This window comes from Littorina saxatilis, linkage group LG1, assembly GCF_037325665.1.
Source record: "Littorina saxatilis isolate snail1 linkage group LG1, US_GU_Lsax_2.0, whole genome shotgun sequence".
NCBI lineage: Eukaryota > Metazoa > Mollusca > Gastropoda > Littorinimorpha > Littorinidae > Littorina > Littorina saxatilis.
In genome coordinates this window covers 105066199-105083933 of record NC_090245.1, presented here as the reverse complement: position 1 = coordinate 105083933, position 17735 = coordinate 105066199, and the positions used below count along the sequence as shown (strand labels likewise).

Genomic DNA, 17735 nt, shown 5'->3' with positions numbered 1-17735 from the left:
TTCTGTCTTTGTATCAACAAACATTGGCTAGACAAAGCAGCTTCAATCTCGTTGGCGTTTTCTGACCTGGCTGAAAAATGTGTGGTACATTTCCCCAGAGAATGGCATCATCATCATCATCATCATCATCATCATCATCATCATCATCATCATCATCATCATTGGGCACAAACAACGCAGCTCTTGTTCCTCTTTTGCCAATACTTGTGCTCTTGTTTTCTTTCACTCAGTCTTTTACACAGAAATAAGTTCCCAACGAACGATTGTGCATTTCTGTGCTCCACTTCAGACTATTTCTCTGCAAGTTTGTTTACTAATCCAACTTACCAATCGATCAAAATGTCTGTTTGAATCAACTGGAAAGTGGGGTTTATTGCCATTCCCTGTTTCAAATGATTGCTTCTGCTTGGGAAAGATGAAGGTCGCTTTGATGAACGTCCTGAAGAAGCCATTGTACCATTGGCAGCTACAGATATACTGCGTGGATCAGCTGCAGAAAAAGTAGATCTTCGTTCACACTTTCCGGAAACATGGCTTTGGGAGCTGCATACCATTGGGTAGGTGTTGAGAGTCATGTGCAGCAGTTTTGGGTGGGTTTTGTTAGTGACTCTAAATCCATGAGCCAGAGCTAGATCGTAAAGAGACTACTTGAAGGGTAAGATTCACTTTGCAACACACGTGCAGTGAGCGTTGAGATTGGCTTATAATTATCAGCTGCAGCATGAGCAGATCTAATACCATTTGCGATAACTAACATCTGTGTACACATGGACATATGCATGCTTACTCTCTCTCCATCCACCACCCCCCAACCCAACAACCTCGGTCTCTGGGCAATATGCTATATGTCAGCCCAGAGTATAACTCTCTTTTGTTTTTGATACTTGCAATTACTTCTTACCATTACAGTCTGGCAGTGACTCATTTTTACATTATACCGGTACACTTTTGCTGGGAGACAATATTCCTTTAACTCATTGTCTCCCAGGTACGGATATATCCGTACCCACTCATATGGCTCTATCTGACCTGTTACGGATATATCCGTACACACAGTCACTTCAGTCGCTTCCTGTAACGTCGATCTAACGTCTGCATTCCATCGTGTTGATACACAGTTACTACAATTCTGAGTGACCTGCTGCAGAACAACTGATCTTGGCTTAAAAAAAACTTGGTCAACATAGGTGGGGTAGAAAGTGTTAAAGGCTGAGAACTGGGTGGTCTTCTGAATGATTGGCCACGGTTGCTGTTTATTCTAAATCTGACTGGTTTGTGCGCTAACCTCACAATTTCCTCTGGATATAATCCCTTTCCTGTACCTGACAGTGAAAAATATTGCACTTACCTTACAATTTATTTTTTTTACACGTTTTTAATTCTTTTTGGTACACGACATCAACATCAGACAGCAACATCAAATAACATCAACCATGCAAAACTGCATCTTCAAAAAAATAAAATAAAAAATAAAAAATAAAATTAAAGAAATAAATAAAGAAATAAAAAAAATAAATAAAGAAATAAAAATAAAGCATAAAAAAATTTAAAAAAACCAACGGGAAAACACAATAAAGCATACAATCACACAGCCCATATTCAGCACTTACCTTACATAGATGACACAATTATCCTCTTGATTATTCTTGTTTCTCAGACTTAATTCTGTGCTGATCACCAGGCTGTGAACGTGTTTGGTCATAAACCTTGCCTCTGGAAACAGTCCAGCTCTTTACCACATGCATCACTTGCCATACCTCTGACAATCTTGCATTCACTCTGTTTCACTACTATAACCACTGCAGTAACTGCAAGAACATTTTAAAACCAGGAAAGTGTCTGATAGCTAGGTACTCATTGGCAGCATAGGCTATCTTATGTACCATGCATGCCACCAACAGTCTTACATTACAGTGGAGTCCGGGTACAACGAATCTCAAGGGAGATACATTTTAGTTTGTTATATCAGCAATTCGCTGTGGAGTTTTCAACCCTAAATGGCTTTAAGACAAGTTTTCCCACTCACCTTCAAATGATCGTCCCATCGATCTTTCCTTGGAGAGTACAATCTCTGCATGTTTTCAACAGCTTCATAATATAATCCATAGAGAGAGGCATAGTTCAAATGTTCACTTTACTGTCACAATTTTAGAAGTAAAATTTAAAAAGTCGTGTAAAAGCATGTACATGTACATTCTGATCAATCTCCGTGTTCGTCAAAAAAGACACTGCACACACTGACACTGCCGCGACACACGTACTAAGCTGTTTTGAAAAAATCCAGAATGTTTGTCTGACGCTGCTCAGAACTGGCACACTTCTCCACTGTACACTCCAATTTGGAGATCATATCCAAGTCACAGACATCGCTGCACTTTGCCTGCAAGTAGGGACGTAGGGTATTGGCAGCAACAGGTGCTTTTGTGGCAGTTGGTGTTGGGAGCGGTTCTGGGTCAACACAGCGGCCGTGGCTGTTCCGTGCACCTCCCGCTGTTTGTTCAGAGTTCGCCCATCACTCGATGTGCACTTGTGTTTGTGTATTTTTGTCTTTGGAGACAATTATTGACATCAGTTCGTTGTAGCCTTGTGATTTTTAGAGACAAAACGACTCTGGGGCGATGAAAATAAGCTATTTCGTGTACCATGCATGTCACTGACAGGTTTGCAAAAGCTCTGTTTCACTAACCACAGTAACTGCAAGCAAATTAACATTAAGGCAAGTGTGATAGGCACTCATTGGCAGCATGAACTATCTCGTGTACCATGCATGCCACTGACAGGTTTGCAAAAGTTGTTTCACTAACCGGAGCAACGACAAATGAACATGAGGCAAGCGCATGTGATCTTGAATCTGTGGTTTTGCTTGGGAAATGATGCAGCCTATGCCGTAGACTCGGGTATTCCGGGACCTGTGGCCTCAGTAATCCAAGACTCTGAGGATGAGAGAGGACTTCAAGTTCCACTAGCTTCAGCAAAAGCGGATGTTCGTTCTCACTTTCCTGAAACTTGGCTCTGGGATCTGTTTACCCTTGGGTACGTGCACCCAGACAGTTCTGATATGTTAATAAAATGAAAACACACCAGTAACCAGGTTAGGTACGTTTATATCTATAATCAATATTTCGGCACGTTGCTGCCTTCTTCGGGATGGTAAGCTTATGGAAAGAATATATATAAATAAATAAATAAAGAATTTATATATATAGATAAATATATATAAATAGATAAAGAAAGTTCTGATATGTGTATACTACTGTGATGTGTATAGGTGCTGAAGACAATGTGTTTACCATTGGTTCCTTTAAGACATATTATGACCCTCTACCCCCACCCCTTTTCCACAATGTTATATTGTATTGTAAACAAAAAATCTAAAAAATAGGAAGGGGGGAAGTTGTAAAAGGAATGGTGTGTGTGTCGGGGGTTGGGGTCCTTAATGGAGGGTTGCACTGAAGGGCTCTGTTCCTGCTCAGAAAGCCCTGTTCAGAGGTGTTTACTGATACGCTGCCATTTTAACAAGTTTTCTGGAATTGATACAGCCCAGGTTTTCCTTTCCTTTTCTTATATATATGGCCATGTGCATATCCAGAAAGTGGTCCTATCAGAAAACAATTAGTTTTGATTTTACTCTTTGGGTAGCTTAGATAGACAGCACAGTTGTCCTTTCCTGAAATGTTTAATTGTTTTCCAGATGTTGATGCTTTTCTTTTGTTTTAAACATCAGTTAGTTGCTGCGCTAGTATTTTACTGTTTTGATGAGATCCCATGTCACACTTACAACTGTCGAGTACTTGAATGAGCTCTGTGAATATTTATTTTTATTTTGAGCAATCCAGTGATTGTCACTTAAAAAAAAGAAGAAATTGGAATAGCAGATCAGAAATCAGTGTTACTCTGTTGCTAATACAGCGGTACCTGTCATAAGGGGCTGGTCAAAAGTGTTCCTTCTACAATGACATTGTTGAGAAATAATATGACGCTGGACTAGGCGTACACTGTTACCCTTAATTTTATTTCAGTGAGAGTGGAGCTCGCAACATCTCTGTCACCGTGCCAGACACTATCACGCAATGGGTGGGCAACTCTCTCTGCATCAACGAAAAGGCTGGCTTCGGGCTGTCCTCGGTGACCTCCCTTACCACCTTCCAGCCCTTCTTTTTGTCCTTCAACCTCCCCTACAATGCTGTCCGAGGCGAGCGGCTCCCCATCACCGTCACCATCTATAACTATCTGGACAAGTGCTTGCACGTAAGTTAGAAGGGAGAGTGGGTGTGGGCATGATCACTGTCACCATCTATAACTATCTGGACAAGGGCTTGCACGTAAGTTAGAAGGGAGAGATGGTGTGGGCTTGATCACTGTCACCATCTATAACTATCTGGACAAGGGCTTGCACGTAAGTAAGAAGGGAGAGTGGGTGTGGGCTTGATCACTGTCACCATCTATAACTATCTGGACAAGGGCTTGCACGTAAGTTAGAAGGGAGAGATGGTGTGGGCTTGATCACTGTCACCATCTATAACTATCTGGACAAGGGCTTGCACGTAAGTTAGAAGGGAGAGTGGGTGTGGGCTTGATCACTGTCACCATCTATAACTATCTGGACAAGGGCTTGCACGTAAGTTAGAAGGGAGAGATGGTGTGGACATGATCACTGTCACCATCTATAACTATCTGGACAAGGGCTTGCACGTAAGTTAGAAGGGAGAGATGGTGTGGGCATGATCACTGTCACCATCTATAACTATCTGGACAAGGGCTTGCACGTAAGTTAGAAGGGAGAGATGGTGTGGACATGAGTGTTTGATAAGCTGGGTGGCCGAGTGGTAACGTACTTGCGCTCGGAAGCGAGAGGTTGCGAGTTCGACCCTGGGTCAGGGCGTTAGCAATTTTCTCCCCCCTTTCCTAACCTAGGTGGTGGGTTCAAGTGCTAGTCTTTCGGATGAGACGAAAAACCGAGGTCCCTTCGTGTACAATACATTGGGGTGTGCACGTTAAAGATCCCACGATTGACAAAAGGGTCTTTCCTGGCAAAATTGGTTAGGCATAGTACAAAATGTCCACCAAAATACCCGTGTGACTTGGAATAATAGGCCGTGAAAAGTAGGATATGCGCCGAAATGGCTGTGATCTGCTGGTCGATGTGAATGCGTGATGTATTGTGTAAAAAATTTCATCTCACACGGCATAAATAGATCCCTGCGCCTTGAGTCCGAGTCTGGAGATACGCGCGCGATATGACTTCATATAAGCGTCACTATTGGGGGATGAACTTTTTCTTTTGTGCTGTTTGTTGGTCAACCTATGACGGGCGCAGTGGCGTGGTGGTAAGACGTCGGCCTCCTAATCGGGAGGTCGTGAGTTCGAATCCCGGTCGCTGCCGCCTGGTGGGTTAAGAGTGGAGATTTTTCCGATCTCCCAGGTCAACTTATGTGCAGACCTGCTTAGTGACTTAACCCCCTTCGTGTGCGCACGCAAGCACCAGACCAAGTGCGCACGGAAAAGATCCTGTAATCCATGTCAGAGTTTGGTGGGTTATGGAAACACGAAAATACCCAGCATACCTACTCAACGAAAGCGGAGTGAAGCTGACTAAGCTCTCAGAGTGGGCAAACGAGCTCACACGTAACCAGACAATTCTGGAACGCTGAAGAAGAAGAAGAAGGTCAACCTCCCCTTCAGTGCTGTACGAGTTCAGCATATCTTATGCAATCAGCGTCACTATCTATAAACTATCTGGATAAAGTGCGTGCAAAAGCAGGAAGCGTAAGTATAGTCTGTCCGGGGGGCTAGCGGAGGACGTTTTTAATTATTTAAAAAATCATCAAGGCAACTTTTATGAATTGATCAAGAAGAAAAGTTGTTTAGAACGATCAGTACTATCTTATGTTAAAATGGCTTGCTTCCAGCTCTCGCAGTTTGAGTCCTGCACACGTAAATTATCGCAGATCATGAGGAAAACGCTCACATTTTAACCTGAAAAGAGCCCCACGCTCAATGTCACATTTTAATATATTCGTTTTAGCTCTCATGCTTCTCAAAACTGTCACGCTCACGCCCCTGTCTGTAACTATCTGGTTAATTCTGTGCTCGCGTGATAACGAGCAAGAAAAGTGGGTGTGGATTTGAGCATTTGAAGCGTTACTTTTTGAGATGAAAGGAGCTGCTTTTCTTGTCACAAATCTTCAAAGTTAGCTGGCCGTCATACAAAACAGAATGTAAACTGTCTAATGTTTGGGGATACAAAATGAAGGCAGACTTAAATCATCAACAAGCATCTGCTGAAGCTGAGTTTTGCAGTTGCTGTTTTGAATACGGAGACGCAGAATTACTGCAGTGGTACAAGGATCGAGCTCTCTTATGACTGTACGGAAGTGGTGTCCTTACATGTCAGGTATATACTGATGAAGTTAATAGACAAAGTGACAAAAGGTGTCCTTTATTGGCAGGTGTGGCTGCGATCTGCTGGCCGATGTGAATGCGTGATGTATTGTGTAAAAAAATTCCATCTCACACGGCATAAATAAATCCCTGCGCCTTGAATATGTGCGCGATATAAATTGCATAAAATAAAAAATTAAAAAATTAAATAAATCCCTGCGCTTAGAACTGTACCCACGGAATACGCGCGATATAAGCCTCATATTGATTGATTGATTGATTGAGGTGTCCTGACATCGGAGGGGCCTTACACTGCAGGTACCACTGTATAGATATCTGTACGTTTCGCTCTGTTGTTATTAGATGCAGTTGAGAGTGGACGGAAAGAAGGGGTTCAAAGTTCACGGAGCACGAGCCAACAGAGATCCATTCTGTTTGTGTGGCGGCTTGTCGAAGACCACGAAATTCTTCATCACTGCTCAGGACATTGGCAAGCTGCCAATCTTTGCTCAGGTAATTCAAACAGTCAGCCTTAACCTTTTTTGTTTACACAGAGTTGCCTGTATAATGTGAATTGACTGCTTACAATGTGTCCTTGATGTATAAATGAATACACCTCACACACGCACATTCTTTGTTGTTATTCTTGTTCTTCTTTGTAGGTTATTTAACAGGTTTTTTGCCCTTTAAAGCAAGTTACCCAGGACTTCCGCTGAAGTCATACAGGCAATGAAAGGGTTAACCATTGATATTTAAGATTTGTCCATACAGTTGTATAAGAAATAACTGCATGCTTGGGGCTGGTTTCATTTCTTTCACTGAAGTCATACAGGCAATGAAAGGGTTAACCATTGATATTTAAGATTTGTCCATACAGTTGTATAAGAAATAACTGCATGCTTGGGGCTGGTTTCATTTCTTTCACTGACACATTTCTATGGGAAACAGGATTTATACTTACTATTAAACCTGAAGAGGAATAATAAGAGAATGCAGAGGCAAACAGCTTTGATTATATGTGTGTTGAAATGGCATTTTACTACATTATATTTGGTCATTTTGGACATTGCAACCTTGTTGTTGCAGGGTTTTTTTTGGTCTGTATTCTATTGGTAATGAAATTGCAATGAACTGCATTGTGTTAGATTGTATTATGATACTCTTGCTTAATGTTGTGTTATTGTATTTTATTACCAATTCAGTGCCCCATATGGGTTTTTGACCAATCAGGACGGATTCTAGGTGACCCTCTAAATGTTATAATGTTCAGGCAGGGACCCCTTTTGTTTATCAAGGTCACGAGAATTCTTTGACTGACAGGCATAATCAGGTAGGAGCGCTCAAGTTCCCATTGTGGCTGTTCAGTCTAATTTGCGGGGTTGCTTCGAAATTTGTTTTGGTCGAATTAAACGGTTATAAATTCGTTATTTCTGATATGCTGACTGTTAGCAAATGATAACAGACATGTCTCACAAACGATATCAGGATTCGCCTAAAAGGCTCATGCTTGATATCTTTTTTCTCGACATGCCTGTTATGTATCATTTGCTAACAGTCAGCATATTAAAAATAACTCATAGTATTGTGTTGTGCTGTGCTGTGCTGTGCTGTATTGTATTATACATTGCATTGTATTGTATTGTACTATGCTGTCTTATATTATATATTGTATTTTATTGTATTCTACTGTACTGTGCTGTATTGTATTGTGTTGTGTTGTACTGTGTTGTATTGTATTATATATTACATTGTATTGTATTGTATTCTACTGTACTGTTCTGTATTATATTATATATTGCATTATATTGTTCTGTGCAGGCTGAGATTGTGCCGGGCGAGTGCGGCAACTCTGTGGTTATGGACACACAGTACGTTGGTATGACGGATGCTGTGCAGAGGGAAGTCCTGGTCAAGGTATGCCAAGATGTTTTGTCACATTATAGAATAGAATTGTTGAACAATTGACGAATTCTGGAAATAACTCTCTCAATTATATAGCCTCTATTTGTTATGAACTTCGTTTTATTAACTGTTAAAACTAATGGAGTACTTTTTTTCATTTCTGTGGCAGAAAAGCTAAATTTACCTTGTCAAACCATAGACTGTGACTTTTTTTGGTTTTTTTGTACGGTTTTGGGCTTTGCACTTCATGCATGCACATTTAAGAGAAAAGTGTGTAAAAAGTTTGCATTATAGTTTTATAGCTGAAAATAGGTGATGACTGACTTGTGACAGCTCTCTATTAAAATTCACAGAATTTAGATTTTATTTGATAATAGCGTAATATACATAATCAAAAACTGCATGTACAACTTTGCTCATGTGACTTAGTTTTGGGATAACTGACAAAATCAGCTCTTGGCTGGTTTTGTTTGTGATTGATCTATTTTTGGTTGGTGCTGTATTTGTGACTGTACTCAGAATGTGTTTGTATCTGTGTGTTTCAGGCTGAGGGTGTGACCCAGAGATACAGTCACAGCCACTACATCTGTCCCACAGGTATGTCTTTCTTTTGGCCTTCCTTATAGAGGTTAAAGGTATTTTGGGACTCAACTTTTCCTGTTACAGAAGTTTTCAAAATTTTTAGACGGATGTAGGTGGTGTGTGTGTTGGAGAGGGGGGGGTGGGGTTAGAATGTTTGCCATTGCAAGTTATTGAGATTGCACGGTCAAGATGTCAGTGTCTATGCAGTTGATGATAATTAATTCAGGTATGTTTCTTTTTACATTTAGTCAAGTTTTGATTTATTTGTCTCCCCTTTTCCCTGGATGTGTGGCTGTTGGTGTTCTAATCTAGCTTCTCTTAGTGTGTCTCTCTTCCTCTTCTTCTTTCTAGTGTACACGTTGATATTTCTGTGGTCAGTCTTGTCTGTTTGTTTATGCTTTTGTCCTCCTCTTCCTCACTAGTTTTGTCTATGTCGCATGTATGTCTGTATCTATCTGTGCAGGAGATGAGATGTACAGAGACAACTTCCGACTGCCCCTTCCATCTGACATGGTCCCCGACTCTGCTCGTGGGGACGTCACTGTCATTGGTGAGCATCTGCAGAATTAGATTTTATCTGTCTTTGTACTGCCTCAGGTATGGCCGAATCGCTCCTTTAATTAATGAGTTCAGGCCGTTAAATCTGCACTGATTTGCTGAGAGTGTATTTCATAGCAGTCAGATCTTGCTATCCATGAGCTCACATGACTATCACAAAATATCTGATAAACAAAGGGAGGTAAGCGCTCTAAATGCATACCACATGTGTAATAGAGCAAGTGAGAGTTATTCGGAACCCATCCGATGAAAGTCGCTTGTTCATTTCAATGCTGGTGCCAGGAGATTGGTTCCGAATAACTGTCACTTACTCATTACACATGTGGTATGCATTTAGAGCGCTTACTTCCCTTTGTTTATCAGACCTCTAAACAGCAGTCGGCCTCATTTGTTTGAGATTATCACAAAATATGTACAGATCAGGTATTCAAATAGTGTAGGTCCATCATTTCTGAGCTATAAGTCTCAGTCATTCCTAGAAGTGTAAAGCAGTCTGTCCAACCAGGTATGTGTTTTCAGGGGTCGACACTAACTTATTTGGCCTGGGGCCACACTGGCCCCAGAGATGGACATTGCTGGGGCGGAAAACAAAAATCTGGGGCCCACTCTCAGTATTCACGTGCGGCAATGCATTGTCTGTTTTTCTTCATCGTACTGAAGCCAGGGAAATTCTTTCAACCATTTGACATTGAAATTACGACAGCGCTTCGCGCTTTTGGCTGCATCAGTCTCCTTTTTTCGTTTCTCTCCACCCTGTTCTTCATCTTCATTTCCATGTCTTTTTACACCAGGGATGTGTCGCCACATTTTGCGTTTGGCATTTGAAGGCGATACTTATCTCTCACGCTAAAGAGCGCAATCTGGGAGTTATTTCCCTTGCGGCATTGTCCTTCGACGATTTCAATTTTTTTTTCTTGACTGCGGCATTGATCGTAACGCAAATTTCAGTGATGACTTTGACTGGCGATTTTTAGTGATTGGCTCTGGCATTAGAATTTTCTTTTTGTCATTGTTGGAATTTATTCTGGGGCGGAGTGGGCCCCAAGCTTCGGCAATGTTTGGGGCGGAACACAAAACTCGCCCCCCGCTAGTGTCGAACCCTGGTTTTTACAAAGCCGTATATATACAGGTTGTGTATTCGTTTCACTCTGTCTGTCTGTCTGTTTCATTATTTGTCTGTAGACTTGTATCTCTGGTACTTATGGGTCGATTGAGCTGAAATATGGCGTGTAGCTTTCAGAGGAAGCCTACGGACAGACTAGAATAGAACATGCACATAACACAGAATGTCTGCACAGCACACACACACACACAGCAATACAGCACACCGTCTTGTACCTCCTTCTGCCCTGCCGAAGTCGGGGTATCCTTTTTAATCCACCGAACAATTAATATCCACAGCCATGTGTGTCTCCTGCCTCCGAACACACACGCTACAGAGCTCGACTCGATGTGCGCAGTTTCGTATAAAAATTATTTTCCAAATTTCCCCACTGTGTTTTATAAAATAATCATATTATGAAAGCACATACATTCTTATCTTAGTTGTTATGTATTCATTGTTAGTAAACATCGGCATTATTCATGTTTTACTTTAAACGCAATCATTGTTATTTATAGATCACAGGCACCTGATGTAAGTAGGTCACACACGTGTAAATGTTGTGCCCAGTCCTTGTTTTTGTTTCTGTTATTATTTTAGTTAGCAGGTCTAGTTGAGCACGTATTAAGTATCATGTACCCACTACTAGTCATTGTGCATTTTAGTTAATGGACTGATGATGTCATTTGTATGGAGTCGACGCACGTGCGAGGATATGTATGTGTGGGAGGGGGGGGAGGGGGGCGCGGGAGATGGAAGCTTGCTGTATGTTATGTAATGTATATATTGTGTGTGATACGTGGAAATGTGATACTATTTATTTGCATGTATGATACAGGTACAAATGTGATAATTGTAGGCTTATACTAGTGATTACTGTGTGTGATACATGAAATGTGATATGAATGCTGTTTTTATATGTTATACTCTTACTTTCTCCCAAGCGCAAGACAAATTCTTCTATGAAAATTGAAGCCAATAAAATTTGAGTTGAGTTGAGTTGAGTTGAATTGGGGTACATACCGTGTTTGGCAAAAATTAGATTCCTACCTGTAGTAAAAGAGGAGATATGAGCTTTACACGCCTTTACACCGCCAGCAAGGGAGTGAAGTCGACGATTAAGCGCTTTATGATGGTGACGCGTCTCAACCAAACAATTGACGTTGGAATAATTTGCAGTGAGCAATTTAAAATCTCTTAACAGCTAGTGAAACCTTTTTCAGGTGACATCATGGGGCCGGCACTGTCCAACCTGGACGGGTTGGTGCGCATGCCCACAGGCTGTGGCGAACAGAACATGGTCGGTTTCACGCCCAACATCTACGTTCTCAAATATCTCACGGCCACTGGCAGACTGACTGAAGTTGTTCAGGATAAGGCCAAAAACTTCATGGAGATCGGTGAGTTACAACGTCTGTTTCTGTCCGTTACTACAGTTGAACTTCAGACTCCCTCCCTTTTTAGACCTTCATTTCTTCCATTTTCTGTTCTTAACCTCTGTAAATGTACCCCCATTTTCTGTTCATAACCTCTGTAAATGTACCCCCATTTTCTGTTCTTAACCTCTGTAAATGTACCCCCATTTTCTGTTCTTAACCTCTGTAAATGTACCCCCATTTTCTGTTCATAACCTCTGTAAATGTACCCCCATTTTCTGTTCATAACCTCTGTAAATGTACCCCCATTTTCTGTTCATAACCTCTGTAAATGTACCCCCATTTTCTGTTCTTAACCTCTGTAAATGTACCCCCATTTTCTGTTCATAACCTCTGTAAATGTACCCCCATTTTCTGTTCATAACCTCTGTAAATGAACAGAAAATGGGGGTACATTTACAGAGGGAGGTGATAAATATTGTTCAATGACATATCTAGTCCTGTGATAATGATAGTTTTTAGCGGTAAACTTTTAGCTAAAGCTGATGGCAATTAACCTATTTGGAATCATGTTACTATTCCTGTTAGTGTACATATGCGTGCGCGAGTGTAGTATGCTTCGTATGGTATTTTTATCTGTTGTCTTATTATTTGTTTTGTCTTTTAATGTGCACCACACTGAAATTTCTCTGTATGAGATAATAAAGTATTCGTATTCGTATTCGTATTCGTAAATGTACCCCCATTTTCTGTTCATAACCTCTGTAAATGTACCCCCATTTTCTGTTCATAACCTCTGTAAATGTACCCCCATTTTCTGTTCTTAACCTCTGTAAATGTACCCCCATTTTCTGTTCTTAACCTCTGTAAATGTACCCCCATTTTCTGTTCTTAACCTCTGTAAATGTACCCCCATTTTCTGTTCATAACCTCTGTAAATGTACCCCCATTTTCTGTTCTTAACCTCTGTAAATGTACCCCATTTTCTGTTCATAACCTCTGTAAATGTACCCCCATTTTCTGTTCTTAACCTCTGTAAATGTACCCCCATTTTCTGTTCTTAACCTCTGTAAATGTACCCCCATTTTAAGACCAGAGTTTGTCAGATGCTTTGAGGTCTTAAAAGGGGGTTCCACTGTACTGTTCATCGCTACTGTTGTCTTGGGTGGGTTTTTCCTGACAAGACTGTCAATGCAAAACGGTCCGTAAAGGAGCCTGTTGATACAGAAACGCTAATTCAAACACAGCAGAACACCCCTTTTTAAGACTCCCTCCTTTTTAACTCATTGTCTCCTAGGTACGGATATATCCGTACCCACTCATATGGCTCTATCTGACCTGGTGCGGATATATATATACTCTCAGACTGTTAGCTTCAGTCACTTCCTGTAACGTCCATCTAACGCCTGCATTCCAGCGTGTTGATACAGTTACTTCACAGTTACTACAATTCTGAGTGACCTGCTGCAGCACAGCTGGTCTCGGCTGAAAAAAACTTGGTCAACATAGGTGGGGTAGAAAGGGTTAGGACCCTGTTTTTTCAGAGTTTTTGTTCATAAGTTGTGTAAATTGTAAAACTCCTGGCATAGTCCCTAATCAACCCTGTAGAAGTGATGTCACATACTGAAAGACAAGCTACTGTTTAAAATTCACTCAGTGGGACCATGAGCCTCACACAACGGTAAGGCCAAAAAGAAAAATATGTCTGTCAATATAACACTTACCTCGACAGTACTATTCTTGCACATTATCTATTATAGGCCGAAAAAATTGGACAAAACGCTGAGTGGGTACAATTATCTCCCATAACCATGCGCCACCGTGGATCCCAAGCACTGTCCGAGTGCTTCCCCCTTACAGGATGTAGGTGGCGCGTCCTCTTTCTTTTTTCGCGCGTGTCAGACCGGCTGTGTTTCTGCTACGCTCCCGGATTATTTTGGACTAAGAGGCTTCTTTTCTGTGTGGACTATCACCTGTTGGATTATTGTGTGTTATTCCACTTCTGGCTTGAGGCTACGTTGTGTTTCCTTCAACTTGTGCCTCCGTTTTTGTGTGGCGGACTCGGCGTGCCTCCCGTCCTACTTCGTGGTGACCGGTCGTCTGCTTCTCGTTTCGCCGCATTCACTTGAGTATTGACCTAAATTTTCTTTGAATTTTGTTAATTCTCGGTCTTTAAGGGTACGTACAGGGCGAGGTAGGATGTCTCGTCCTGTTTTGGGCTCTGGTTCTACGGAACCAGAGTCTGCCGGGGGCAACCCTTCTCCGGGCGCCCAGCGTCATGTTTTACGCACGGAGAAGGGGATCTTTCGGCGCTCCGACTCTCCCTCCCCAAACGCTTTGCGTTTGCGGCGAGGGAGGGCGGAGAAAGCCTGTTTGAGCAAGCTCAATGCGAGCTTGCTCAAACAGGCTGGGCTTGAGCCTGGGACTTCGGGCGGGGCTGCGCCGTCGAAGGTTCGGGGAAGGTCGAGGAGAAAGAAAAAGCTTCTTTCTCCTTCTCCTTCAGTGGAACAGGCTTCCCCCCCTTCGACGCCGTTGTCCGGCCCTCAGTCTCAGGCTTCAGCTCCTCCCGGTTTCAAGCCTGGGGGGAAGGTTTCCTTCTCCTCCCTGGCTCGAATCCGGGGGCAGGTCGATTCCCAACCCTCTTTGGGGGTTGGTGAATCCGATCTAGGGGCTACTGGAGAGACTCAGGTTTTGACAGCCAACGGCCATACCACGTTGTAAACACCGGTTCTCGTCCGACCACCGAAGTTAAGCAACGTCGGGCCCGGTTAGTACTTGGATGGGTGACCGCCTGGGAACACCGGGTGCAGTTGGCATTAAAATCTTCCTTTTTCCGGTGCCTCTCCTGTGCCCTCCTCGGTTTCCACCGCTGTGGAAGCCAGGAGGGACACGGGTCCTCCTCTGAACTCCCTCGCTGGGTCGTCTGCTGCTGTTTCGACAGTAGTTTCGGCCTCCTGGGGGGGGGAGATCGGAGGAGATGACGGGGTCTCTGAATTCCCTCCCCGCTGGGGTTGGGATGCGAATTGACCCCGTTCAGGGCGGTCCTGTGGGGGCAGGGGTTTCAGGCTTCGTGCCTACGACCACTGCTACTACGGTTCCCTCTGACGTCCGTGTGACTGGTGGCTGTCCCTCTTGTTAAGACGCTCCGGCCGACTAGTTACTGGACGTGGAGGTGTTCGACAGAACGTGGTACTTCTGTCGAATGGTCAGGGCGACGGGAACATTGTTTCTGTTGCTCAGACCGACACCTCCGACCGGACCGTCTTGACCCCACGCCATTCCTTAGCGTCTGGTGTTCGGGTGACGGATGGTCCGGACCAAGGGTCCGGAACGTTCCAGGCTTACGGGTCGGGATCGAACCGGACCCACGGGTCCCGACTGGACTTGACCTCCGGGTTTGGTCCGGACGGGACCCATGGTACGGGACCGTACCGGACCTTAGGGTCCGGTGCGGGACAGTACCTCTGGCCCTTGCCGGACCCCCGGACCTACGGGTCCGGATGGTACGGTACGGGACCAGTGGTTCGGTCGGGACCGGACCACCCGACCACCTCTGTTGGTCTGGGTGGTCTGGCACCGAACCGGAACACACCGGACCACCGGACCTACGGGTCCGGATGGTACGGTACCGGACCAGTGGTCCGGTCGGGGCCGGACCACTCGACCACCTCTGTTGGTCCGGGTGGTCTGGCACCGAACCGGACCATGCCGGACCTACGGGTCCGGATGGTACGGTATGTCCACGTCCGACCGAGCCACCCGAACACTTCTGTGGGTACGGATGGTTCGGTACCGAACGGGACCTCCGGATGCTACGGGACCGGACCGAACCTACGGGTTCGGATGGTCCGGTACCGGACCAGTGGTCCGGTCCGAACCGGACCACCCGACCACCTCTGTTGGTCCGGATGGTCTGTCACCGAACCGGACCATACCGGACCACCGGACCTACGGGTCCGGATGGTACGGTAGGTCCACGTCCGGACCGAACCACCCGAACACTTCTGTGGGTACGGATGGTTCGGTGCCGTACGGGACCTCCGGATGGTACGGGACCGGACCACAGGACCGGAACACCGGACCACCCTATCGGATCGGTCTGGACCACCGGACCACCCTATCGGATCGGTCCGGACCACCCGACCACCTCTGTTGGTCCGGATGGTCTGGCACCGAACCGAACCTACGGGTCCGGATGGTACGGTATGTCCACGTCCGGACCGAGCCGCCCGAACACTTCTGTGGGTACGGGTGGTTCGGTGCCGAACGGGACCTCCGGATGGTACGGGACCGGACCGGACCTACGGGTCCGGATGGTCCGGTACTGGACCGGTGGTCCGGTCCGGACCGGACCACGCGACCACTTCTGTTGGTCCGGATGGTCTGGCACCGGACCACCGGACTTACGGGTCCGGATGGTACGGTATGTCCACGTCCGGACCGAACCATCCGAACACTTCTGTGGTACGGATGGTTCGGTGCCGAACGGGACCTCCGGATGGTACGGGACCGGACCGGAACACCGGACCACCCTACCGGACCGGATCGGACCACCCGACCACCTCTGTTGGTCCGGATGGTCTGGCACCGAACCGGACCTACGGGTCCGGATGGTACGGTACGTCCACGCCTGGACCGAGCCACCCGAACACTTCTGTGCGTACGGATGGTTCGATGTCGAACAGGACCTCCGGATGGTACCGGACCTACGGGTCCGGACCTACGGGTCCGGATGGCCCGGTGCCGGACCACCCGACCACCTCTGTTGGTCTGGATGGTCTGGCACCGAACCGGACCATACCGGACCACGGGTCCGGATGGTACGGTATGTCCACGTCCGGACCTAACCACCCGAACACTTCTGTGGGTACGATGGTTCGGTGCCGAACGGGACCTCCGGATGGTCCGGCACCGGACCGGAACACCGGACCACCCTACCGGACCGGATCGGCACCCCCGACCGGACCGGACCATTTCTTTTCTGATCAGACCCGATGGGTTCCTGTTCAGTCTATAAATGGCGGGGGTTCGTTGGCTGGGCTGACCCAACAGTCGCAGGGTTGTTGTTTTTCTCCCCCTTCGGCTGCTGGAGACGTTTCGTCTTTGGGGCAGGGGTCTTCGCGGCCTCTTGCTTCTGTGGGCGTTTCTTCACAGCCTGCTTCATCGCTTTCGGCTCTTCCCCCTCAAGCTCCCTACACTCCTGCTTTTGAGGAGTTGTCGGGAAGTGAAGAGGAGAGTGAGTCGGAGGACGATAGGGAGGAGGATCAGGGTCGCCCTGAGGTTAACACTGATCCTCTACCCTTGCCGGTTTCTGATGGAACTTCCGAAGCTATGCTTCGTACTTTCCAACAGTACATGACAGACATCACGCGGCGTCTTGACGTCACGGATGCCTCTCTTAAGCGTCTGTCGTCTAGTGTTGACACACAGGACCTGGACCCGGGGTCTGAGGACGAGAGGCAGGAGGCTCGTCCTCGCACAGCTAGAAGGACGTTTGAACAGTTTCAGGACGTCCTTCCCTGAGACGCCCTCTCGTCCTTTGAGTCCGCTTCGGCCCGGGCGTAGGAGGCTCACGCCGCGTCTGCCGGCGGCTCGTTTTATGAACGATCCGTCCGCCGGCAATTCGCGTTCCACCCTAGTCTTAGTGCCACGGTGGAAGCGGCAGCACATCGCCTGAGGAGTACAGATTCACGTGCAAACGCGACCTATGTTCCTCGGGAGGACGCGGGTTCAGTGCCATGCTTTCCTTTGGGAGGCGCACCTCCACTGTTTCCTCGTGTCCAATCTGTTTCGTCCCTCCCTTTTCCCTTTGACTCTCGAACTCTCCCTTTCCA

At 45.6% G+C, this 17735-nt stretch overlaps 1 protein-coding gene and 1 non-coding gene across 4 annotated transcripts in view; both read left to right on the top strand.

Annotated features, from left to right (window-relative positions):
- LOC138948762 (alpha-2-macroglobulin-like protein 1) overlaps window positions 1–17735 on the top strand; it is a 77506-nt gene that overhangs the window by 31292 nt on the left and 28479 nt on the right. Inside the window, exons 19-25 of one of the 3 annotated variants that reach the window (XM_070320373.1) lie at window positions 2880–3033; window positions 4020–4248; window positions 6745–6894; window positions 8200–8295; window positions 8829–8880; window positions 9329–9415; window positions 11749–11925. In XM_070320373.1, coding sequence (XP_070176474.1) covers window positions 2880–3033; window positions 4020–4248; window positions 6745–6894; window positions 8200–8295; window positions 8829–8880; window positions 9329–9415; window positions 11749–11925 — 945 coding nt within the window. Of the gene's footprint in view, window positions 1–415; window positions 558–2879; window positions 3034–4019; window positions 4249–6744; window positions 6895–8199; window positions 8296–8828; window positions 8881–9328; window positions 9416–11748; window positions 11926–17735 lie in introns of all 3 variants that reach the window. The other 2 variants (XM_070320380.1, XM_070320389.1) reach the window with 2 other exon arrangements.
- Window positions 14599–14717, top strand: LOC138951387 (5S ribosomal RNA). Its single transcript, XR_011451108.1, has one exon. It is a non-coding gene; the product is annotated as a 5S ribosomal RNA (ribosomal RNA).